Below are 25,246 nucleotides of genomic sequence, written 5' to 3' on the forward strand. Positions count from 1 at the left end.
AGCATCAAGTTTCTTCAAAGAATTAACATTTTCTGTGAATTTGGTATTCAGACATTTCAGTCTTCTGTTTGTAATCAAAGTCTTGCCTAAATTCAATAGTATGATTCTGTCTATAAAAAAATTTCCAATTTAAAATCAAGCTAGCAAAATGTGTTGAAACTTGAATCATATATATCTCTTAATTTGTGATGCATTTTCACGAATCTAGTTCACCAAGCAATTGTAAGCCATTTCTGTCTAAATTGATAAATGCTCTGTACTTAACTTCATTACTTTACAGTCTATATTTGCAGCATGTTAGGCAATACAGTGAAAAGTAATTGTTTTGGTAATTACCTGAAATATTTGAAAGATAATATCCTCTCACGACGTATATTTATCTTCGGAAAGAAATAAAAGAAACTGTTTACAAAAAAAAAGGTTGATATCATTGTGTTGTGGTCTAATGGATAAGTCACCAGATTGCAGATCACAAGGTACGGGGTTCAAAACCCTGCCACTGCTCCGATGTCCTTTGGCAAGACATTAACCTACATTTGCCACACTCGACCCAGGTGAAGTCAATGGCAGCGGACAGGACTTCATTCCTTGAAATGCTAGACTACAGCACTGTAATTGCAGGGATGCAGAAGCCAAAGGTATAACACATACACATTAGCTTCAGATGCTTCTAGGATTTGACGAAATCGAATGTAGAATTATGAAATCGATTTGATTTGTTAAAAGTGTTTAAATGTATGGGAAAACCTCTAATTCATTGTGAATTATTGGTGGACCTTGAAATAAATAGTCCGAAATAATGAAGAAGAAATGGATTGCACTCTTTTGTGTGGGAGTAGTATTCATCAGGAGGTCGCTACAATAAATATATGTATGTGACAGGGTAGTAATATTTTCCGTTAAGGGTTATAGTTTTCCGACAGTGATAAAGAAAATAATCCCAAGAAGCTAAAATACAAAAATATTTCTGACCTAAAATACTACTAAGCGAACAGCGAATAATATAATTCAATTTGATTTCTATATATTTTCTAAGATACATATACGCAGGGGCGGCCGAGCGACTTCCAAAGTGGGGGGGGGGGGGCACCAACAAAAAAGGGCACTTTCTGGAAAAAAAAGGGCACCTACAGTGGGAAATCTCAAAGCGAAAATATACAAATTTTTAAACATTGGTATATACCCCTACATTGTGCTTACATTATCAGGGATGATTTCAATATTTGTTTCTCTTCATACATCATACAAGATATCGCTTAAGCATCATACTTTACAGTTGGGTGTGATGTCTGAATATGCATTTACGAGCGAGCGAAGCGAGCGAGAAAAAATTTAAAGATCTGTGAGGTCGCAGTGCGAAAAATTACATCTTATAGAGAGGAAAAAAGCCAATCGTGATGGGGTTATAAGCACATTCTCATAACGGAAGACTGAAAAGACCTTTGATAAGTAACATAATTATATCATCTTTAAATGCGAGCGAGCGCAGCGAGCGAACTTTGGGGGAAATTGCTCTTAGTCGCTTTAAATAAGGGGCACGTTTAATGATTACATGAAAAGGGGACAATTATCGAAAGGGATAAGACACTTATTAGAAAAGAAAAGGAGCACGTGTCAAAGTACAAAGGATAATTATAAGGGTGAAAATGAGGCATTTGTTTCACCTGAAAAGAGGCACTTACCAGTGATGAAAAAGAGGCGTTTACGAAAATGAGAAATAGGCATTTGTTGACGGAAAAGGGACACCCATCAGATTTTGATAGGGGCATTTATAAGAGGTGAAAAGGGGATAGGTCCCTTATTAGAAAGGAAAAGGGGCACGTATCATTATTAAAAGGGGAATTATCAGAGTTGAAAGGGGCACTGACCAGATATGAAAAGGGGCACTTATGAAAATGTAAAAGGGGCACTTATAATAAAGGAAAATGTGCATTTTGTGAATGAAAAGGGGGCACTGTTCAGAATTTTAAAAGGGGCAGTTATGAGAAGGGGAAGGATCTCTTTCTTTTTAATGGGGGAACTTATCATAAGGAAAAGGGACACTTATTAGAAAGGGAAAGGGGTAGCTGTGAGAAGGGGAAGGAGCTCTCTCTTTTTAATGGGGGCACTTATCATAAGGAAAAGGGGCACTTATTCGAAAATAAGAGGGGCACATGTTAAAATGAAAGGTGTGCTCATCCGAGTTTAAAAAAGGGGTAGTTATTAAAAGGAGAAGGGGCATTTCTTACAAAGGAAAAAAGGGGATGTTGTCAAAGTAAAAGGAGCACCTCTCAGTTTTTAATAAGGCAATAATCAGAGGTGAAGGGGGCACTTATTAAAAGTGAAAAGGGGCACTTCTCGTACCTGAAAAGAGGCACTTACTAGAGATTAAAAAGGGCACTTATTCAAGATAATTTCAAGATTGATGAGAATGGAAAATGGACACTTATTGCAAAGGAAAATGGGAACATGTCGAAGGAAAAAGGGCACGTGTCAAAAATAAAAAGGGCACTCGTCAGAGGTGAAAGGGGGGAAGGGGCACTTTTACTAAGTAATAGGGGCACTTGTCAAAGTAAAAGGGGCACCTTTCCTATGTAAAAGGGGCACTTCTTACAAAATAAAAGGGGCACTTTTCCTATCTAAAAAGGGACACTTTTGGGGTATCTGAAAAAGTGGGGGGCACTGTGCCCCCCCCTGCCCCCCCCCCCCGGGAAGGCCGCCTCTGCATATACGTATTATATCATTATGTCAATTTTCGTTACTTTTACCATACTAAGAATAGAAGTGACATAAAACACATGGAACTCCTTTCGTTCATCATTAACAAATTATTTGTGCAAAGGTTGAATACAATGAACATAAGAAGCTTAGCTGGGTGAGGATTGTCTATTTTTCGCACCTGAATCAATGGCGGATTTTAGCAGGGGTGGGGCACAACCGACCCATGCCCCCCCCCCCCCCCCCCCCTCCCTCTCGTTTGAAACCGAAGTGACATGCGTGTAATATACAACTTTTGCTTGCCAGGGGCGGGGAATCGTGACAAATGAAGTATTGCCATGACTTTTTTTTTTCATTGTTAGAGAACTACATTCATAAGTGCTTGTCATCACCAAATCCCCCGGGTCCCTCTTTACAAAATCCTTATCCCGCGCCTGCCTAGCTGCCTGAATACAAGTGTAAGGTCAAAGTCAATATCCCATTATTTACGTTTCATCGGTGTCAATATCACGATGACGATCGACATATCAGAGAGCGAGCTACCTCTATTAATCCCTTACAGTCATTATCTCAGAGAGACTGACTAGAGTGTACAGAAAGTTGGAATCCGGAAAACATGTCTACCGTGAAGCCACGTTTTACCTATTTCGCCGGCAGAGGACTGGGAGAAGTTACCCGCTTGGCTTTGAATGCTGCTAAAGTGGAAGTAAGTTCTATCTAACCTTGCATGTGGGGTAGGTAGCCTAATTCATTCACTCCCCCCCCCCCCGAAAAAAATATATTGCATGTGTGTATATTGTATTCAGTTTGCACTCTCTACAACTATATATGGAGAACGAGCTCAGAGAATTAGAAAGAAAAGGAAAATAAAATATACATCTGAAAGATCAGGAAGAGACTGAAACGTGATTGTATAGGACTGTAACCGTGTCGTTAATATGAGGATAACGATGATGATGATATGAAGATCATGATCATGGTAATGTTGATAAGAATAATAATAATAATATTAATCATCATCATCATCATCATAAACTCCGTCACCGTTTTCATCATGATCATCATAATTAGCATCTTAAAGGTAATACAAAGTTTTGGGAAATTTTGAAAATTGGATGGATAGTAATTCTTTTAATTTTTGATATATTTGGATGCACCTTTAAATGTATTATAAGCACTAGAAAATGTATCCCCTAAAATAATTCTGCTTTCGAGAAGTGGAATAATCAAAAATTTACCGGCGCTCCCGGTAAATTTCAAATATTTTAAATAGCGCCCAAGGCCATTCTATTGTAACTGCGACCATGAAAATCTAGAATATACAGTCCTGATATATAATTTCCAAACGAAAAAAGCAAATTGGTCGATGTAGTCAAGAAACATTGTCAAATTGTCTAACATAAAGAGTTTTATTATTTACCCTTTCATCACTTTAAACTCGATTTCAACAGCGACAACGATCATTGAATAAGTTGTAAAATCGCATATGCTTCCAATATGTTCATTTGAACCAAATTCATGACCCCATACCAAAACTTTGTATTACCTTTAATAATAAGAAGGAACAAAAGTATGAATAATAATTGTAATAATAATAGATACATGTATATCGCGCTCATATCCAATCCAGGGAATGATCGAAAGAGGACTCAACAAAGAACTACTAATACCCTAGCTTTATTCAAGCTACTCTACAGCGCTGAAACATTCAAAGAATTACTTACTATGCACATTTACTACCCCTAGGCTGAGGGAGGCAAATGTCTTGGCAAATGACATTGCATTGGTGTGCCAGCGGCGGCGGCGGTACTCGAACAATATAATCGTGCAAAAAAACACGTTACATGTAAACGCATAAAACTTCTAAATGCTTAATCTCGTACTTATCTGATTGATGATTTTTGATTTGGTGTTTATATTCTACAAGTATTCGACTTTATGACATAAGTTCTTTCCGTTGAAGATTTTTGCGTGTGTGGATTTGTGATCCTATTTCAGATGTATGCAAATCATAGAAATTGCCCACTGTTGTGGGTTTTTTCGTCGACAAGGCTGAAATTTTACGGAGACAAAATGGGATCTCACATCCACTAAAAAACGTCAACGGAAAGATAATTTCTAGGTTTGCTGTTGGCTACAGAAGGACAGTCAAATGAACTAGAAAGCCTCATATACAGTGCGTATCACAAAAAAGGTGTACCCAACTTTGGTGGCTTTTCGTTGGATAGTCATAACCAATATGACTTTGGAATTTACATATGATGAAGAGTAACCCCCGCCCCCCCCCCCCCACTCAGTGTTATTTAGGGTACGCATATAATTATGCGTGTTCCCTCCTTTTGAAAACACCCCCTAAGTCCGGGGTGTTAAGTCAATTTTGTGTACTACTAGCCGGACTTTGGTGCGTGAAAATTACCCCTTTACCGGACATTTTGGTAACACGCATGCGGTCATTCCGACCCCGGAGTGTTTTTTTTTTTGGGGGGGGGCAAAGAGTAACTTAATTTCAGTCTAATGATAAGGTGTCTATCTCGAATAGCGAATGCAAACTCAAAAGTTACTAAACCAAAATGCAAGAAAGAAAACATAAAATGATAAATATCAAAGAAATTGACAGACTTTCATTAAAAAAAGATAGCATCCCAAATAAACTTTATCCCTTTGTATCACTCAATAAAAAGGTTACCTTAAACAAGGGATGCGAATGAAGTCAAGATTGTTATCATCATAAAGAAGAGAATATCATAAACTGTGTTTGTAATAAGCATTTCCTTGAGTTTGAGTTGATATTAACACCTTTTTTATGAACTGCCTAATAATAGTCAATGTACACGGAGCAATAGTTTTGGAATGTGATAACACACACATAATGGCTTTTGACCCACATTCTTTGCTTCAGCACAAACTTGGTACAAGAGGATTTTGACAATGCTTTTTGAAAAGCCTGCTGTTCAGTCATCCTTGGCAGCAAGCACACTTATGAAAATGGTACCATTGGACAGGGTATTAGTTCTTTTTTACAATAAAATATGATTCAAGAGCACGTGTAGGTTATAACTTTTTAATTAGAAGCTACCAAAGTTGGATAGACTTTTTTATACGCAAATATAAAGAGAACCTGAAGCAACAAGTAAAAGTTAATCAAGCTTATATTGCCCTATTGTTGAAGAAATAAGCGTCTAATCCATTTGTGTTTGTTTGTTTGTTTGTTTACAGTATGATGAAATTTACCTCCAATCCAGAGAAGAATTCTTACAGTTGATCACAGGTAAGACACCTGACACTTTTATTTCATTTGATCACGAGTAATCGATCTGTTATTTGTTTTGTCTCTTTATTTTGTTTTGTCTTTTTGTTTTGTATTTTTGTTCCGCATTCCACATTACAAGATTGTCTCCAAAAAACAAAACAAAATTGAACAAAAGAATGCATAATAAAACAATGATAAACATGTAACATAGACAAAACAATGATGTGAAATATAAGGATCATATTAAGAAGGAAAGCTTGTATGTTACGTTCTGTAGCGAGTCATAACAAATATACACCAATCTATGTAGATAGCGTTTAATACGGAATAACGTCTTTATGATGTTTACAGATATTATCATAAACCCCGATCCCCGGGTTCATTCACCATTCCCACTACCTGGGAAGTATTCCTCCCATAAATTCGTCACCGTGAGGGAATATAGCAATAAATTATAAACCAAGAACATTTAGTACACATTAATAATATAGTACAGGTGAATTTATGGATACTTAAATATAAGAAACAGCATTCTAGTTGATGAATTACGATAAGTCTTGTTTGTTTTGTTACAGCTATTCTAATGAAATTTTTCATTATTTCTTTCATTATTTTATTACGTTAATTTCGAACAAAACATTGATGGATATGTCGATGAAGTATACAAAATAGATCTGCATACTTTCTCTCCATTTTGAAGAGAAAAAAAGCAACCAAAGCTCCTTCATGTAAGACTTGATTTAATCACTGTTTGCTTGAATCTTTTACCGAGCCATTAAATAAAAACTTGTTGTATTTTTTTTCCAACTTTTTTTTTGTCACCCTCTTTGGGCCGATATTTTCAGATTTGAATGTTGTTTTTTTTTCTTTTTCCCGCCCTCTTTTAGCTGATATTTCTCAGTTTTTAATGCTTTAATACATGTGCTTCAGCGTCATCATTCCATTGATATCTTTTTCACCTCATAATTATCCATGGTTTTCACGAGTGAGAATTTTGGAATAGTTTGATGTTATATGCATAACATCAAACTATAAATTTTATATCCCATTTAAACAAACAAAATGTGAAAATCTGGAAATTTATTCGAGTAGCAAATTACGCGGGGGAATATTACCGATTATACTTCCCCTCTTTGTGACCATTTTCCCTTCTTAACGTTTACATAAATCTGGCCTCCCATTTTCCTTCTCCTTTCCGTTTCATCGTTTATCCATTATCGTCATTTGTTATATCTTCCTATGAAACCCATCACACGCTTGCTCTCCCATATTCTCTTCCCCTTTTCTCTTCCTTTTAATGCAGTCCATATTCTGCATCGTTATGATTTGTTATTTTTCTTCATTTCCCGTGCAGATGATAAACTTTTGTTCAAGCAAGTTCCTCTGTTGGAGATGGATGGCCAGAATCTAACTGGGAGTGAGGTCATTCTTCGCTATGTCTGCAACAAATACAACTTCCAAGCAAAATCTGACAAGGACCAAGTCAAGTGAGCATGACTAAAAAATTGTATTTAAAGATAAAGTTGAGTTCAGGGACCCGTTTCACAAAGCCTTTTTTCAATGACAAATGACAAAAAATCAGTGACAAATCTGCTGATAACCAATCACAAGCAAAGGCTTCAGTAGCTTATAACAAAAACTGTCATTTGACACTGATGACAAATTTTGTGAAACACCCCTAGCTTGTCATGTGATTGCATTGTGAAAGAAACGGTATGGAATCGATCAAAAGGTTGATCATCTAGCATATAAGTATTAATAATAATAATAATAGTGGGTTCTTGTATGGCGCTCATGTCAGTCAGATTTGACCCTCCTGGCGCTCCCGGTTCTGGAGTCATCTAACTGATAAGAAATTTGGCCCAGTATTGGTAAGTTATCAGCACTGTGTACACAGAAAGATGTATATGTTACATGCCATGCTTTTCAGGGAATATTTTTGTATCTGGTGTTCTTCCACACTTAATGATATCGCTCACGAATTATTTTTCACCTCTTCCCAGAACTCAACATTCTCTTTAAGTATTACAAGGACAAAATCTTGTCTCCGGCCCTAGCTGCATTCAATCTGCTTCAACCCACCCCAAAACTTATCTCCATAACCATAGCTGTGCAAGCGAGTGAATAAAGACACTTTCACTGTAGTAAAGACATTACTTCGTCATCAAACTACACGCTGCCGAATATGATGATATTTAGGAATCCCTTTGCCAAGAATAATCCTGTTTTTAAATTTTGCGAGTGAGCGAATCGACCGAGCAAAAATTAAAACTTTTAATTTTTTTTATTTCCATCCTCAAAATTCATTAGCATAGATAAAGTAGATTTGGGCACATTGCTGCCCGAATACAATTACAATGCTGTCAGGCACCCAAATATGAGGATATTGGGCACGTCGCTATTCAAATTATGAGTTGATGGTTATCCGAGTACTGGAACTCTAAAAATCCTTAAGGAGCCCCTAGCTCCCCCCCCCCCTCCACTGCTCGTACCTCTATATGACAGCAACATAACATTGAAGTTGCGAATTATGACCATAATCGGATTTCTATTCCACTCCACTTCAACTGGGTCGCAACATTAACGAACTCTCTGGAGAAATATAGCAAAAGAATATAGCAAAGGAACAGAAAGCTGAGCCTTCTTTCAAATGCTGAACTTTCCAAATGCGACATTTTTCTTACCCTTTAAAAACGCCGTTAATAAAGCTAAAATTAATATCGCAGCGCGAAATTACGAGATCCGAATCAACACTTGCGGGAGAGCAAAGCGACCGATCTTTAGAAAATTCTCCCATCTTTAACCCTCAAAATCTGTATTTTTGATAAAAATTTACCCTTCGTATAGTGCCATGATTGGGGTGCATAAGCTTTCAGGATTGTGGCCTTTCTACTTTTTCTGCCCTTTCTCTTTCTCTCATTTGCGTCACCCTCCTCCTCAATTCTGAGTTTTTTTGGGGCCCCCTTCAAGGGCCGCCCGGGGGGGGGGGGGAGATGACCATCCTTACCCCCCCCCCCCCAATACGCCACTGTAGACAATTCTATCCAGTTCTTGTTGTAACCTGACACAGTTAACTAATAGTGAAACTGTCCTATTTCAGTAGCAGGTATGATCGTTTGGAAACCAGGGCTCTTTCTCCTCCTTTTACTTCCTTCTTTACAGGTCACTCACTTCCCTTTTCTTCAAACAAATTTATTTTGTTGTGTTTTTCTATCAAGTTATCTGGGAGTTGAATGTACACACAAACACATACACAAGGGTTTGTGTAAAATCTCAAGTCCTGGCATTTTCTATATTAAAAGCAAGTCATTCCAAACAAAGATTTAGAGCTCCTCAGCACATTACTTGAGTTTTTAAAAGATCTTGATAAACAATGAGCATCTTTCTTGTTTAATGCAGTGCATATGTGGATTCTGTTAATCTTTTTTTTTCCTTCTTTTTCTCTCTTTCTTTTTAGAGTTATCAACACAAATTAAAGCTCTGCTTTTTTTTTTTTTTTTTTATAGATTTGTCTCTCCCTTTTAAAATCGACTTAATTTATGACAATATTATGCATTCTTAATGAGATTACATGGCAAGTTGATAAACACATTCCACCCTTTCATAAATCAATGAAGTGTCGTGATAAATAAAGTGGTTCATTCATTTGACTCGCAGTCCAAGTGTTGAGGGTTCGAATTATACCAGGCACTTTACATGTACGTACTTTGGCAAACTATTAATCGACATATTGATAATAATAATTAGTATTATCATAGTTGTCATTATCCTTCTTATTATTATTATTATCATATTATCATTATTTATACTGTCATGATCATTATTATTATTATTATTACTTTATTATTGTTATAAGATTTTCATTTTTAATAATCATTTCTTAACCTTTCCAGACTTGAGATGTTATGCTTGGGGGCGAGGGACATGCTAAAATCAGGATTCTCCGCCGCCCAGTTCCAGAAAACACGGGAGGAACAAGAAGCGATGCTACAAGGTGCCGTCAAACAATGCAAGAACAGATATTTTCCAGTCTTCGAAAAGGTATATGCCACATGAGCATAGTGCAATTAAAATTGCAAACACGGGATTAGTTATCTTTTTCTTCAGAGAAAACCTAGGTCCTGTCTTTAATATAAATACGGGTATAACAGTCGAGACTTATTCAAATCGATCGCAACTTGATATAAATTGAAACTCTGTGCAAAAGGTATACGTATATCGGAAAATTCCTTGTATACTAGGCCTAAAAATTCCGGAAGTTTCTTTGGGAATGACCGGCGAAGGTTATAAACACATTATTACCTTATTACCTTATACTACGGGATCTACTGGAAAATGCAGTCATTCCAGGCAGTCTGGTTTCCGGGTCAAAGGTAGAATCTCTAGATTTGTGGAAAGTTTTCATAATTGTGTGCGTGAGGGGCCGGGTGCTCTTTTCATGTTCTTAAAATACAGTTTCAGAGTTTCATAAAGCACTGTTGCAAACACAGTTCTTTCAATTGTGTATAGTTGGATAGCTACATACCAGTTTTGAAGCACTACTGATATTGGTCTTTGAATGAATTTGAAATGATAAGAATTTGAAATGATAAGAGTTATCTAACTTCAGTGATAACATTTGGAGATCCTTTTTCTGATTTTGTTTTTCTTTTTTTTTTCTCGAAGGTATTGTTACCCTGAAGGCTAATAATATATATGGTTCACAATTCCGAAAATGAAAAAATTATTTATAATTCCGAAAATTGAAAAGGGTTTTGTAATTCCACAGATGAAATAGAACCCTGCATCGTGTTTAGATGTTCAAACCTCAGTAATAATGAGCCTTGGATAATTTTTAATCTTGGGGAAAACGAGTATCCCCGGCTATATATTTTGGTACCTTTTTTTTGGGGGGGGGGGGGTTACTTTTTTTTCTCTCTTCCTCTTTGGGCTGATATTTCTCAGTTTTGAATGCTTTGATACATTTTTTCTTTTAAAGAGCGGTAAAAAAAAAAAAAAAAAAAGAAAAGCCCACCGTACATTTCAAGATTTTCGGGTTGGTCGTAAAGGGCAATACAACATCTTTTTTTTACGCCTTACTAAGGTTGTCTGTCATCTTTATCTTTATCAAGTTGAACTGGAACACCAACAAAATAACAAAAGCAACCTCTAACTACTAGCTGATGGATCATGAACAGCACTTTTCAAAGGCGGTAGAATTTTTATTTAATTTTTTAATTTTTTTTCCATCCAGGTCTTGGGTGAGAGTAAGTCTGGATTCCTAGTAGGAGATTCGCTCACCATGGCTGACTTCATGGTCTTTGATGGTCTCAGCTACGTGAACGAGATCCCTAACATCAAACCATTGCTAGATGACTTCCCGAACCTCAAGGTATGTGATTGGGCAGGCGTACGAACTCGAAGTGGGCGAGGGGGTTTTGAAGGATGCAACCCCCTTCCGATTATTGAAAATAATGATAAAATATAAAATTCGTTCAATCATCACCTCATATTCGGGCAGCGAGGAATGCCATTTGGTCGGAAATAACTGAGGGGTTCATTAGAGGCCTGTTTAACACCCTCCCATTCAACATTTCTGATGATAAATTGGCTATCAGAAAATCGGTAATAACTACTTCTGCCCCCCCCCCCCCTCCCCCTCCTTACCTTGCTTCCATGCTTGTTGAAATGACCCTGATAGCAATTGGAGATTTTAATCAGTATTACAGATTCTGGGCCCTGATTCATAAAACATGTTTTCAATAACTACCAAAGATCACTGGCAATCTGCTTTGATATAGCAAATCAAATATGATTGCAGGGCCCTAGCGGAGAAAAGTATAAATACTGATGAGGCTACCCTAGGTAAACAAGATGTATTATTATTACATGTACATTGTATTATTATTATAAATGCCCATATTTCAGTAGTTTATAAAATATCAATTATTATCAATAATATGTTTTATGAAACCGGACCCTGTCTGTTTGTTTTCTGGTCACACAGGCATACATCAAACACTTTTCCAACCAACCGGGGCTTAAGGAGTACCTTAACAGCCCCAGACGTCATGCACCTCCCGACGATGAGTATGTACGGGTGGTCAACCTGGTGCTGGACTGGTAATCGTCATGGCGGTCGACAACTACTTGGTAGTTAATTTTTTTTTCTACATAAAAACTCGGCGGTTTAAGGTTTCCTCGATTTTTGATTTTTTTTTGTGTGTGTGTAATTTTTTTTTCTCGTTTATTTGTGATTAAAGAGGTTTTTAAGCATTCAGGCCTTCGCATACTTCTCTATACTTCGATGTTGTACACGTACATTATTTTGCTGAAGGAACATTTCTCTGTAAAGAAAAATAGGCGCAGATACTGTTTGCGCAATTAAACTAAGTTCAATAACATATGTTTTGCATGTTTTATAATTAAATGCTTTGAAAAGTTGAGCTGGCTAGGTGTTTGCATCACTTTTGTGTATTTCATTTGTTTTTCAAATAATGTTTTTATATAAAATTACAATCACGCTCACTTTAAAAGTCAAATCACTTTATGATTTCTAATCGATTAGCATCAAGTTTCTTCAAAGAATTAACATTTTCCGTGAATTTGGTGTTGAGACATTTCGGGCTTCTGTTTGTAATCAAAGTCTTGCCTAAATTCAATAGTATGATTCTGTCTATAAAAAAAATCCCACTTTGAAATCAAGCTAGCAAAATGTGTTGAAACTTGAATCATATATATCTCTTAATTTGTGATGCATTTTCACGAATCTAGTTCACCAAGCAATTGTAAGCCATTTCTGTCAAAATTGGTAAATGCTCTGTACTTAACTTCATTACTTTACAGTCTATATTTGCAGCACGTTAGGCAATACAGTGAAAAGTAATTGTTTTGGTAATTACCTGAAATAATTAAAAGATAATATCCTCTCATGACGTATATTTATCTTTGGAAGAAATAAAAGAAACTGTTTACAAAAAAAAAGGTTGATATCATTGTGTTGTGGTCTAATGGATAAGTCACCAGATTGCGGATCACAAGATACGGGGTTCAAAACCCTGCCACTGCTCCGATGTCCTTTGGCAAGACATTAATCTACGTTTGCCACACTCGACCCAGGTGAAGTCAATGGTTGAAACGCTAGCTTACAGCACTGTAATTGTAGGAATGCTAAATAAAAGCTGAGGAACACATGTGCTTCAGATGCTAGTTCAGAAATGAGTATGACGCGGTAAAATGCCGCAATAAGTTAATGGCAACTGCACACAAGGTTCCTGGGCAAATTCACGGAGCTCTGTATTATAAGATACAGAAGTATGAAGCAAATTGCACTTAACATCACCATTTTTTTTTAACAGCACAATTTTGCCCCGTCATATCTGAACAGGGCATTTTAAGTCATGGAGAAGAAAAAAGAACCCCTATTTGTATCAGGGGATGATTGATGAACAAACTCGATCCTCTCTAGTAGGCACCCTCAAAAAAATTCTTGTCAGAAAAAAAAAGATACATATCAGTAAGTACATTGAATTTCTGATCCCCAAAGGATTTGTTGTTGCTGTTCTTGTTCTTGTTTTTGGTGCTCCTTCAGCAGAATATTTGACAATAGCAAACTTCCATCCATTCAACATAATACAGTATATAAATGATGCACAGGTTTGAGTGCGTCGGTAGAGATTGTGTGCACAAGGTACCTTTGAATGGTTTTAGACCAAATTCAAAGGTACCGTGTGCACACAATTCCACAGACCCACGAATTAAACCAGTGCATCATCTGTTTTATAAGATGTGGCCCCCAAAATTGTCAAAAATACAAAATTTTGTTATTTTACAGATTTATTGGATGCATGGCAAAATCACGCGTCCGGTAATTACCGGACGCATGATTTTTTTACCGGACGCATGATTTTTAACTTATCATGAAATTAAAAAATAATTATAATTATCAAAAAACACGAAAAACAAATAATTATCACCAAAAAAATCATTAAAAAAAAAAATTATTAAAGGGAACCAAAACCTTCATACTAAGTTACTTTTATTGTTATGTTTAAAATATTTGAATAAAATCAGTGAAAATTTGAAAGAAATCATGGGGCAAGGAATAAGGAAGTAAGCTCTTTGAAATGACTTGTCACTAGAGGGCGATATTCAATTTGATGACATCATCTGTGGACAACTCTCCATGCCTTTTGTACATAGAATTTCACAATTTGTTTGTTTTCTTCATATTTATTTGTGTTCTTGATCCGACCTCATAATATGTGAAGTAGAATATAATTTTGCATTCTATACCTTGCTTTCAGGGGAGTAGATTATCTCAATCACAAGAAAGAAGGAAAAACATGAAATTGTATGTACAAAAGGCATGGAGAGTTGTCCAAAGATGATGCATCAAATTGAATATCACCCTCTAGTGACTAGTCATTTCAAAAAGCTTTAACTTCCTTATTCCTTGCCCGAATATGTTCAAATTTTCACTGATTTTATTCAAATATCTTTAACTTTACAATAAAAGTAACTAAAGAAAAAAAAAATTAAAATGAGAATTTTTTAAAAAAAGGATATCGGTGGTATCGATCGCCGATATCGCGTGCGTCCAGTAAAAATAATTACATGGTAATTGACCAATCAGATTGCAGGGATTCTTCTACCCATCTTATAAGTAACAACTAAATTATTCATACCCCTTGTAAATTTGATGTGTTTTTTTGTTTTTCGTAACTCCAGAATGAAAGTTAGTTGAATTGAATTAGGGCCTTTGTTGAATACGTGTAGACTTTTATCAAGAAACAAGAATATCAAGAATTTTTCACATACTTTAAAAATTACAAAACTTGGTAAAGGTATGAATAACTTAGTGGTTACCTGTATGTGGGCGACAAAAAAAAGGAGATTCTCTTCCATAGAAACAAAAGACAAAAGATAACTACCAGACATGCTGGATAAATTGAATTGTTTATTTGTTTCTTTATTAAAGTCTCATACAGCTGCATGCTTTTGAAGTTACAAACAGATATACATGTACATGATTAAGGATTTAAAATGATAACAATTAACAAATACTGTGGAATATGATGATGGATAAGTACTGAACATTGTGTTTTATTTTGGCAGATGTACTTTTTGTCTTTGGAAAACCTATATATGAAAACATGGATTTACAATCATTTCCAATAGGCAAAACATACATATACGATTTCAGAAGGTATAAAAAAAACAGCCACATTGACCATATACTTGGACCACTTCCAGAACTATCATAATAGCCTCATTACACCTCGGTGACACTCATTACAACTAGTCTCTTATATAGAGACTTGAAGGAAAATCCCACCTTAATTAATAGAAAACTATTCTAAAAGAAATCAGAAAGTTATACATTTTGAAAGTTGTATATTTTGAAAGTTGTATATTTTGAAAGTTGTATTCACTAATCAGTAATGTTACTGCGATGTAGTACCGGAAAACTTTTATTTTTTTCAAAATGTACGATTCAGGAGGGTTTATTTTCTTCTTTTTGGAAAACCTATGATATTATGCTGTCCATATTATATTTTGTGTAGTACCCCAAAGGAGAAGGCACTTAGAAGAAAAACAGAAACAAATGAATTTTGTTTTTACTCAACAAACGGGGAAGTGATCCATGATTATGGCATAATCCATTCAGTTGACCACATTGCCCATTTGAAAATTGCATAGATTTAGTGATCTCACATTTCAAATTTTCATAACTCTCTCATCGTATTACCGGTCTGATTTAATTCAAACTTTGCGATATCTATCAAGGCCGGATCGATATGATAATTCACCAAATATATCAATTAGTAGGCGGTTTCCTGGCAAAATTTGCATCATCACTTATTAGTCAAAACATATTCTTTCACATGATTGGTAATAAGAGCTTCCATTTCATTTTTTGAGAGGGGGGCATTTCAAAAACTGGTCTATACCTCTAAGGTTGGATTACCCTTTAACATTCGACACTACTTTTCAAGCTTGCCTGCATGGAACTAACATTCTAAAATTTGTTTTGCATTGAACTCTATGCAAATTTACAGGGCTTTTTTATCATTTTTGGGGGATCTTTTGGGCTTTTCGGGGGCTATCTCGCCCGAGCCCCCGTGTATTTTTTTCACTGAAACCCTGAACATAGATTGCTTGTTGCTGAAAGGCAGTGAATATGAGATGGATCCATTGTGATTGTCAAACTTGCCTAGCACACAACATGCATTAGGAGCTTGGTGGAATCAGGACTTTCCGGACACCCTGCACATACTCATCGTTGGGAGGAGGGTGGCGCCTGGGGCTGGCAAGGTAATCTTTAATTCCTGGCTGACTGGAGAAATGGACGATGAAGGCCTGTGCCACAAAAAGAGAAAGAACAAAAAAGACTGATTTAATGACCCATGCATCCCCACCCCAGCACTGATCTTAAATAAATGGGCAGTACAGTTATATAGACGATTTCCAAATATTTTTGATCAATATATAACATGACGTAAACTATCCTATTTCTAATATCTCTATCAGACAACAAATGGAATTGTTACAAGTTTTCTGTGGTAGGAATATGGAACCATTACATACTTCAGAAGGAACAATACACAAATCCATGAGATTCTGTGATATCATTGGCTCTAATGATGACTGGAAGTTTGTAAGTTTATTCTTGAACCAAAATAAGAGACATGCAGCAATGTATAGCTTTACTCAGAACTACTTGGACACATGAACTTTGTTGTTACAAAGTCCTTAGGAAAGGGGAAATTACCCTTTATTATCAAAACCCGTTTTATACCAGGTTCTGTGTATAAATTGACAATTTCTTGTGTTTTGTTGTCGTAATTTTCACTCACAATATTTCATATCATATACATGCCTATATTTTTTAAACTGTGAAAGAGTGGGAAATATAAATAACTGTTGCCAATTTGAAGAGCAAAACCAATTTATTCAGACCTATATACAGCTCTGAAATGCTATGGGTAAACCTATGGGAATGCAATGACCCAGGGGTCAAAGGGTGAAGTTCTTCAACCTACCTTGCAGTTTGGAAATTCATCTAACAACGGCTTGACCTGGGGGATCTCGTTCACGAAGCTGAGACCGTCAAAGAACATGAGGTCAGCCATGGTGAGCGAATCTCCGACAAGGAACCCAGACTTATTCTCGCCCAAAACCTGCATGCAAATAAATAACACAGAAATACAGTTTTACACACAACTATCCAGAAGGAGAGAGGAATCTAAGGTTCATAACAAAAGTTTGAAGGCCCAAAACTAAGAATCATTCCTCCAAAGAACGGGATGATTGGCAGTTACACATCACATTCCCTGCTAAACAGGGGATGTTTCACAAAGATCCTAAGTTGAACTTATCTCTCAAGGTGGAATATAACAATTATGAAAAGCTGTTAGCAGCTTTGAAAATATTTTGTAAAACTTATTTCTATTTTCAAGGAGATTTCATGTTCTTGATGTGGAATTTATGAAAAGACTAAATACTTTATACTTTATATTTTATATTACCGTAAGGCTACAAATGGCTCTCGGTAATGTTTAAGTCCAACTTAGAGTTAAGTTCGACTTAAGATCTTTGTGAAACACCCCCCTGGAACTAAGTTTCCTTGTACAAACTCACTTTTTCGAAGACTGGTAGGTACCTATCCTTGCACTGCTTGGCTGCACTCTGCAACATCTCTTCTTCCTTCTCCGACGTTGCCTCAAACTTAGCACCACTGAATCCTGCATTCAGCATGTCCTTGGCTCCCATCGACAGCATCTCAATCCTAAAACGATACAATTTAAAGAAATGCTCAATGGGAATAGACTTTTCATAGAAAATTAGGCTAGGTTGGAAACTGTGAGAAAATTATGAACATTCTAGTGAAACTTTCAGAAAGCATGAGTACTGGTATACAAAAGAGAAATAATGACCCTTTTGTAGGTTGTTTAATATGAAAATATAAGTTTTGGATTTTTGTGAAAATCTATAACTGTACTTTGAAGAAAAAAAAAAAAAAAAATCCTCTTAAGGCATGGTGGCTTAGATCATTGGGAAGTATAAGATATTTAGTTCTCACTGCTCTTAAAGAGAAGGTTGAGTTCTGGGAAGAGCTGAACAATAATTTGTGAGCGCTATCATTGTATCATGCAAGTGTGATCGAAGAACATCAGATAAAAAATGTTCCCTGAAAAACATGGCTCTTCAAATGCTCCTAAATATGGCATGTAACATCATAAAAATTGGGACAGATTTTTATGACAATGAGGGTTTTGAGGTTAGGATTAGTGTTATGGCTAGTATTATCAGGCCGATGGGCTGAAGAAACCAATCCGATACAGGACTACTAAAGTCATCCCTATTTGCTGTAAGTATTCTTTATTACAAGGTTCCTCTGTACGTATATATGTGGGTCAAAATTATAACTATTAACCCACTTCCCACTGCTTACTTGGTTTGGTCGTCATCTGACTTCCCTTGTAGTTTAGCCTTGTTGCAGACATAGCGAAGAACGCACTCACTCCCAATAAGATTCTTGCCATCGATCTCCAGCAGAGGAACTTGCTTGAACATCAGTTTGCCATCTGCATGGGAAAGGGAAAGGGAAAATGCAATCTTATTAAATAGCTTTTTGGAGATGAAAATGGAAGATGGTAAAAAGTGAATTATTTTCCTGAAAAATACACAGGGATATAATGTTAAATAGTTACAATTACATCTATAAGACAAGAAGGATTATAGAAATTCATGATTTTAGTTGATATGAGATATGGACATAGAGAGATTTCGAGCAATTTCTTTTTAATTGGCTAATGGCTACCGTTATCATATAAATCATAAATTCAAAGTAAACAAAGAAAAACACAAAAAATGATGGAAGACAAGAAATGGAAGATCATCAATATTTTTCCATAATACAGCTCAGTTAGAGAGGAAAATAATGAATTAACAGTCTTTACTCTTTAGTGTATCACTGACCTGAACAACATAATTTGTGATACAGCTACAAAAAATATGTGTGGTGCCTCATAATAAACACTACAAGTGGAACGCATCAATTTTCCATTTTTACATGAAAAGACATCCATTATACAGATGATGAAATATAATTGTATCAATTATCTGATAGCGTATCAAAATGGAGATTGGATGTACTACTTATTTTAGAATTTTCATTACTATTTATCTTTCTGTTAGAAACTTGCAACTTGCTAGAGGGTTCCAGGTTCGACTCCCGGACAAGCCCCCTTTTTTTCCCTTCTTCCAATATCAATTTTTAATTCAGTATCACATGGAACCCCTTATATCAAGAGCAATTAAGTAGGCCTACTGGCGATTGGTACACTGTACATTTAAAGGTAAAGACCAGAATTGGAAACGCCCCAATTTCAAAAAATGAAATGGAAGCTCTTATTACCAATCATGTGAAAGAATATGTTTTGACTAATACATGATGATAACAATTTTGCCAGGAAACCGACTACGTACTAATTGATATATTTGGTAAATTAGTTTATCTACATGGTCTGTGAGAGATAAACACACATATCGCGCACGTGTGCGTATAGTCCCATATACACCTTTCTGTGTACAGTGCTTGTAACTTTACGAAGACTGGGACATATTTCTTATCATTTTGATGATTCCAGAACCTTGCAGTACACACCAATACTTACATGTATATGCTAGATGATCAACCTTTTCTGATCGATTCCACAACGTTTCTTTCACAATGCAATCGCATGACCATAACTGGTCTTTACCTTTAAAGTGACTCGGTAACATTGTTGAAAGCTGATGAAAAAAATTGATTAATTTTTGTATAAAATGTTACTTACTATATTCCTTTTACTATGCTAACCCTCTGACATGCAAAAAATCCTGAACAAATTTTCAAACCACAAAGATATCTATGGTTCTCTTTGAAGGCGTCGATGTGAGGCACCCTCTAACAGTGATTAACAGTAAATTCTCCCAACCATTTTTTAAATTTCCCAACCGTTTTTCCATGAGAAAAATACATAAAACAGGCTATAACTAGATGGAATTTTGACTGCGCGCAGTCGAAAATGATGCCTCCGCCATAGAGCAATTTAAACAAGTTTGGAGTTTAAATCTCCAGTGGTTCTTGAGATATCATGATAACAATCTCAATGTATGGAATTTCATAAGTTGACCTCTGTGACCCTTGACCTTTGACCTACGTGCTCCAAAATCTAATCAGATTGTCTTCCTATGGTGATACACACTATCATTAAGTTTGAAGTTTAAATCTCCAGTGGTTCTTGAGATATTATGATAACAATCTCAATGTATGGAATTTCATAAGTTGACCTCTGTGACCCTTGACCTTTGACCTACGTGCTCCAAAATCTAATCAGATCGTCTTCCTATGGTGATACATACTATCCTTAAGTTTGAAGTTTTTACATCTCCAGTGGTTCTTGAGATATCATGATAACAATCTCAATGTATGGAATTTCATAAGTTGACCTCTATGACCCTTGACCTTTGACCTACGTGCTCCAAAATCTAATCAGATTGTTTTCCTATAGTGATACACACTATCACTAAGTTTAAAGTTTAAATCTCCAGTGGTTCTTGAGATATCATGATAATAATCTCAATGTATGGAATTTCATAAGTTGACCTCTGTGACCCTTGACCTTTGACATACGTGCTCCAAAATCTAATCGATCGTCTTCCTATGGTGATACATACTATCCTTAAGTTTGAAGTTTAAATCTCAAATGGTTCTTGAGATATCGCGCTAACAAACTCAATACAAGGAATTTCATAAGTTGACCTCTTTGACCTGTGACCTTTGACCTACGTACTCCAAAATCTAATCAGATCGTCTTCCTATGGTAATAAATACTATTCCCGAGTCTTAAGTTTAAATCTTAAATGGTTCTTGAGATATTGTGATAACGGTCAAACGGGACGGACGTACGGAGGTACGGACGGACAACCCGAAAACATGATACCTCCGGCACCACCTTCGGTGGCGGAGGCATAAAAAATAATTTTTTCCTCCAAAATGCTGAACCACCCCAGCCCTTACAACTTCGGCCCGAAAAGATGTGATAATTCAAATTTTTACAATATTTGCCCCTACGCCCCTTTCAAAGGGATATAGGGTCCAGGGTCCATCTAATCGCATGTATGTACATTCATTATGGGGAAACTAGCCAATTAAAAAAAATAATATTTCACTCCAAAATGCTGAACCACCCCGGACCTTACTATTTTGGCCCGAAAGTTGTGATAACTCAAATTTTTCAATATTTGCCACTACGCCCCTTTCAAAGGGAAATGGGGGTCAGGATCCATCTAAGGGCATGTATATACATTCATTGTGGGGAAACTAGCCCATTAAAAAAATATAATATTTTCCACCAAAATGCTGAACCACCCGGCCCTTACAACTTCGGCCCGAAAAGTTGTGTTAATTCAAATTTTTACAATATTTGCCCCTACCCCCCTGTCAAAGGGATATACATGTAGGCGTTAGAATCCTTCTAATTGCATGTATATACATTCATTATGGGGAAACTAGCATATTTAAAAAAAAATAATATTTTCCTCCAAAATGCTGAACCACCCCGGCCCTTACAATTTCGGCCTGAAAGTTGTGATTATTCAAATTTTTACAATATTTGCCACTACGCCCCTTTCAAAGGGATATAAGGTTCAGGATCCATCTAATCGCATGTATGTACATTCATTTTGGGGAAACTAGCAAATTTAAAAAAAATAATATTTTCCTCCAAAATGCTGAACCACCCCGGCCCTTACAACTTCGGCCCGAAAAGTTGTGTTAATTCAAATTTTTACAATATTTGCCCCTACCCCCCTGTCAAAGGGATATACATGTAGGCGTTAGAATCCTTCTAATTGCATGTATATACATTCATTATGGGGAAACTAGCATATTTAAAAAAAAATAATATTTTCCTCCAAAATGCTGAACCACCCCGGCCCTTACAATTTCGGCCTGAAAGTTGTGATTATTCAAATTTTTACAATATTTGCCACTACGCCCCTTTCAAAGGGATATAAGGTTCAGGATCCATCTAATCGCATGTATGTACATTCATTTTGGGGAAACTAGCAAATTTAAAAAAAATAATATTTTCCTCCAAAATGCTGAACCACCCCGGCCCTTACAACTTCGGCCCGAAAAGTTGTGATAATTCAAATTTTTACAATATTTGCTCCTACCCCCATGTCAAAGGGATATGGGGGTCAGGATCCATCTAATGGCATGTATGTACATTCATTATGGGGAAACTAGCCTAATAAAAAAAAAAAAAATTTTCCTCCAAAATGCTGAACCACCCCGGCCCTTACAATTTTAGCCGAAAGTTGGGATAATTCAATTTTTTACAATATTTGCCCCTACCCCCCATTCAAAGGGATATGGGGGTCAGGATCCATCTAATCGCATGTATGTACATTCATTATGGGGAAACTAGCCTATTCAAAAAATATAATTTTTTCCTCAAAAAATGCTGAACCACCCCAGCCCTTACAATTTCGGCCCGAAAGTTGTGATAATTCAAATTTTTACAATATTTGCCCCTACGCCCCTTTCAAAGGGATATAGGGTTCGGGATCCATCTAATCGCATGTATGTACATTCATTATGGGGAAACTAGCCAATTAAAAAAAAAATATATTTTCCTCCAAAATGCTGAACCATCCCGGACCTTACTATTTCGGCCCGAAAGTTGTGATAATTCAAATTTTTCAATATTTGCCACTACGCCCCTTTCAAAGGGAAATGGAGGTCAGGATCCATCTAATGGCATGTATATACATTCATTGTTGGGAAACTAGCCAATTAAAAAACATAAATTTTTGCTCCAAAATGCTGAACCACCCCGGCCCTTACAATTTCGGCCCGAAAGTTGTGATAATTTAAATTTTTACAATATTTGCCCCTACGCCCCTTTCAAAGGGATATAGGGTTCAGGATCCATCTAATCGCATGTATGTACATTCATTTTGGGGAAACTAGCCAATTGAAAAAAAAAAAAATTTTCCTCCAAAATGCTGAACCACCCCGGCCCTTACAACTTCCGCCCGAAAAGTTGTGATAATTCAAATTTTTACAATATTTGCTCCTACCCCCATGTCAAAGGGATATGGGGGTCAGGATCCATCTAATGGCATGTATGTACATTCATTATGGGGAAACTAGCCTAATAAAAAAAAAAAAAATTTTCCTCCAAAATGCTGAACCACCCCGGCCCTTACAATTTCGGCCTGAAAGTTGTGATTATTTAAATTTTTACAATATTTGCCACTACGCCCCTTTCAAAGGGATATAAGGTTCAGGATCCATCTAATCGCATGTATGTACATTCATTTTGGGGAAACTAGCAAATTAAAAAAAAATAATATTTTCCTCCAAAATGCTGAACCACCCCGGCCCTTACAACTTCGGCCCGAAAAGTTGTGATAATTTAAATTTTTACAATATTTGCCCCTGCCCCCCTGTCAAAGGGATATAAGCGTTAGAATCCTCCTTATTGCATGTATATACAATCATTATGGGGAAACTAGCCTATTCAAAAAATATAATTTTTTCCTCAAAAAATGCTGAACCACCCCAGCCCTTACAATTTCGGCCCGAAAGTTGTGATAATTCAAATTTTTACAATATTTGCCCCTACGCCCCTTTCAAAGGGATATAGGGTTCGGGATCCATCTAATCGCATGTATGTACATTCATTATGGGGAAACTAGCCAATTAAAAAAAAAATATATTTTCCTCCAAAATGCTTGAACCATCCCGGACCTTACTATTTCGGCCCGAAAGTTGTGATAACTCAAATTTTTCAATATTTGCCACTACGCCCCTTTCAAAGGGAAATGGGGGTCAGGATCCATCTAATGGCATGTATATACATTCATTGTGGGGAAACTAGCCAATTAAAAAACATAAATTTTTGCTCCAAAATGCTGAACCACCCCGGCCCTTACAATTTCGGCCCGAAAGTTGTGATAATTCAAATTTTTACAATATTTGCCCCTTCGCCCCTTTCAAAGGGATATAGGGTTCAGGATCCATCTAATCGCATGTCTGTACATTCATTATGGGGAAACTAGCCTATTCAAAAAATATAATATTTTCCTCCAAAATGCTGAACCACCCCGGCCCTTACAACTTCGGCCCGAAAAGTTGTGATAATTCAAATTTTTACAATATTTGCCCCTACCCCCCATTCAAAGGGATATGGGGGTCAGGATCCATCTAATGGCATGTATGTACATTCATTGTGGGGAAACTAGCCTATTCAAAAAATATAATTTTTTCCTCCAAAATGCTGAACCACCCCGGCCCTTACAATTTCGGCCCGAAAGTTGTGATAATTCAAATTTTTACAATATTTGCCCCTACGCCCCTTTCAAAGGGATATAGGGTTCAGGATCCATCTAATCGCATGTATGTACATTCATTTTGGGGAAACTAGCCAATTGAAAAAAAATAATATTTTCCTCCAAAATGCTGAACCACCCCGGCCCTTACAACTTCGGTCCGAAAGTTGGGATAATTCAATTTTTTACAATATTTGCCCCTACCCCCCATTCAAAGGGATATGGGGGTCGGGATCCATCTAATCGCATGTATGTACATTCATCATGGGGAAACTAGCCTAATAAAAAAAAAAAATTTTTCCTCCAAAATGCTGAACCACCCCGGCCCTTACCATTTCGGCCCGAAAGTTGTCATAACTCAAATTTTTCAATATTTGCCACTACGCCCCTTTCAAAGGGATATGAGGGTTCAGGATCCATCTAATTGCATGTATATACATTCATTATGGGGAAACTAGCCTATTCAAAATATATAATATTTTCCTCCAAAATGCTGAACCACCCCGGACCTTACTATTTCGGCCCGAAAGTTGTGATAACTCAAATTTTTACAATATTTACCACTACGCCCTATTTAAAGGGATATGGGGGTCAGGATCCATCTAATGGCATGTATATACATTCATTGTGGGGAAACTAGCCCAATAAAAAAATATATTATTTTCCTCCAAAATGCTGAACCACCCCGGCCCTTACAACTTCGGCCCGAAAAGTTGTGTTAATTCAAATTTTTACAATATTTGCCCCTACCCCCCGGTCAAAGGGATATAGGCGTTAGAATCCTTCTAATTGCATGTATAAACATTCATTATGGGGAAACTAGCCTATTCAAAATATATTATATTTTCCTCCAAAATGCTGAACCACCCCGGCCCTTACAACTTCGGCCCGAAAGTTGTGATAATTCAAATTTTTACAATATTTGCC

At 36.5% G+C, this 25,246-nt stretch overlaps 2 protein-coding genes across 2 annotated transcripts; one reads left to right on the top strand and one right to left on the bottom strand.

Annotated features, from left to right (window-relative positions):
* Positions 1–3,101: 3,101 nt before the first annotated feature.
* LOC587692 (glutathione S-transferase alpha-4) lies at positions 3,102–12,344 on the top strand. Its single transcript, XM_030995461.1, has 6 exons — positions 3,102–3,403; positions 5,914–5,965; positions 7,302–7,434; positions 9,841–9,988; positions 11,181–11,318; positions 11,934–12,344. Exons 1-6 carry the CDS (start codon positions 3,314–3,316, stop codon positions 12,051–12,053), a joined length of 681 nt encoding a protein of 226 aa, XP_030851321.1. The 5' UTR covers positions 3,102–3,313; the 3' UTR covers positions 12,054–12,344.
* Positions 12,345–16,064: 3,720 nt separating this feature from the next.
* LOC587669 (glutathione S-transferase alpha-4) lies at positions 16,065–19,020 on the bottom strand. The gene is made up of 5 exons (XM_787383.5): positions 19,015–19,020; positions 18,384–18,559; positions 17,570–17,717; positions 16,972–17,109; positions 16,065–16,288 (listed from the first exon to the last, which is right to left on the bottom strand). The coding sequence occupies exons 1-5, from the start codon at positions 19,018–19,020 to the stop codon at positions 16,160–16,162; spliced, it is 597 nt and encodes a 198-aa protein (XP_792476.5). The 3' UTR covers positions 16,065–16,159.
* Positions 19,021–25,246: the final 6,226 nt, after the last annotated feature.

This window comes from Strongylocentrotus purpuratus, unplaced genomic scaffold (assembly GCF_000002235.5).
Source record: "Strongylocentrotus purpuratus isolate Spur 01 unplaced genomic scaffold, Spur_5.0 spur5_scaffold_21, whole genome shotgun sequence".
NCBI classification, from domain to species: Eukaryota; Metazoa; Echinodermata; class Echinoidea; order Camarodonta; family Strongylocentrotidae; genus Strongylocentrotus; species Strongylocentrotus purpuratus.

What these genes read in the sequence shown, in the direction of transcription:
- LOC587692 (XM_030995461.1), top strand. Translation starts at nt 3,314, where the DNA reads ATGTCTACCGTGAAGCCACGTTTTACCTATTTCGCCGGCAGAGGACTG. An exon ending in ATTCTTACAGTTGATCACAG is followed by an intron (nt 5,966 to 7,301) that starts GTAAGACACCTG and finishes TTTCCCGTGCAG; the next exon opens with ATGATAAACTTTTGTTCAAG. An exon ending in ATTTTCCAGTCTTCGAAAAG is followed by an intron (nt 9,989 to 11,180) that starts GTATATGCCACA and finishes TTTTCCATCCAG; the next exon opens with GTCTTGGGTGAGAGTAAGTC.
- LOC587669 (XM_787383.5), bottom strand. An exon ending in ACCTACCAGTCTTCGAAAAA is followed by an intron (nt 17,110 to 17,569) that starts GTGAGTTTGTAC and finishes ATTTGCATGCAG; the next exon opens with GTTTTGGGCGAGAATAAGTC. An exon ending in ATGAATTTCCAAACTGCAAG is followed by an intron (nt 16,289 to 16,971) that starts GTAGGTTGAAGA and finishes TTTGTGGCACAG; the next exon opens with GCCTTCATCGTCCATTTCTC.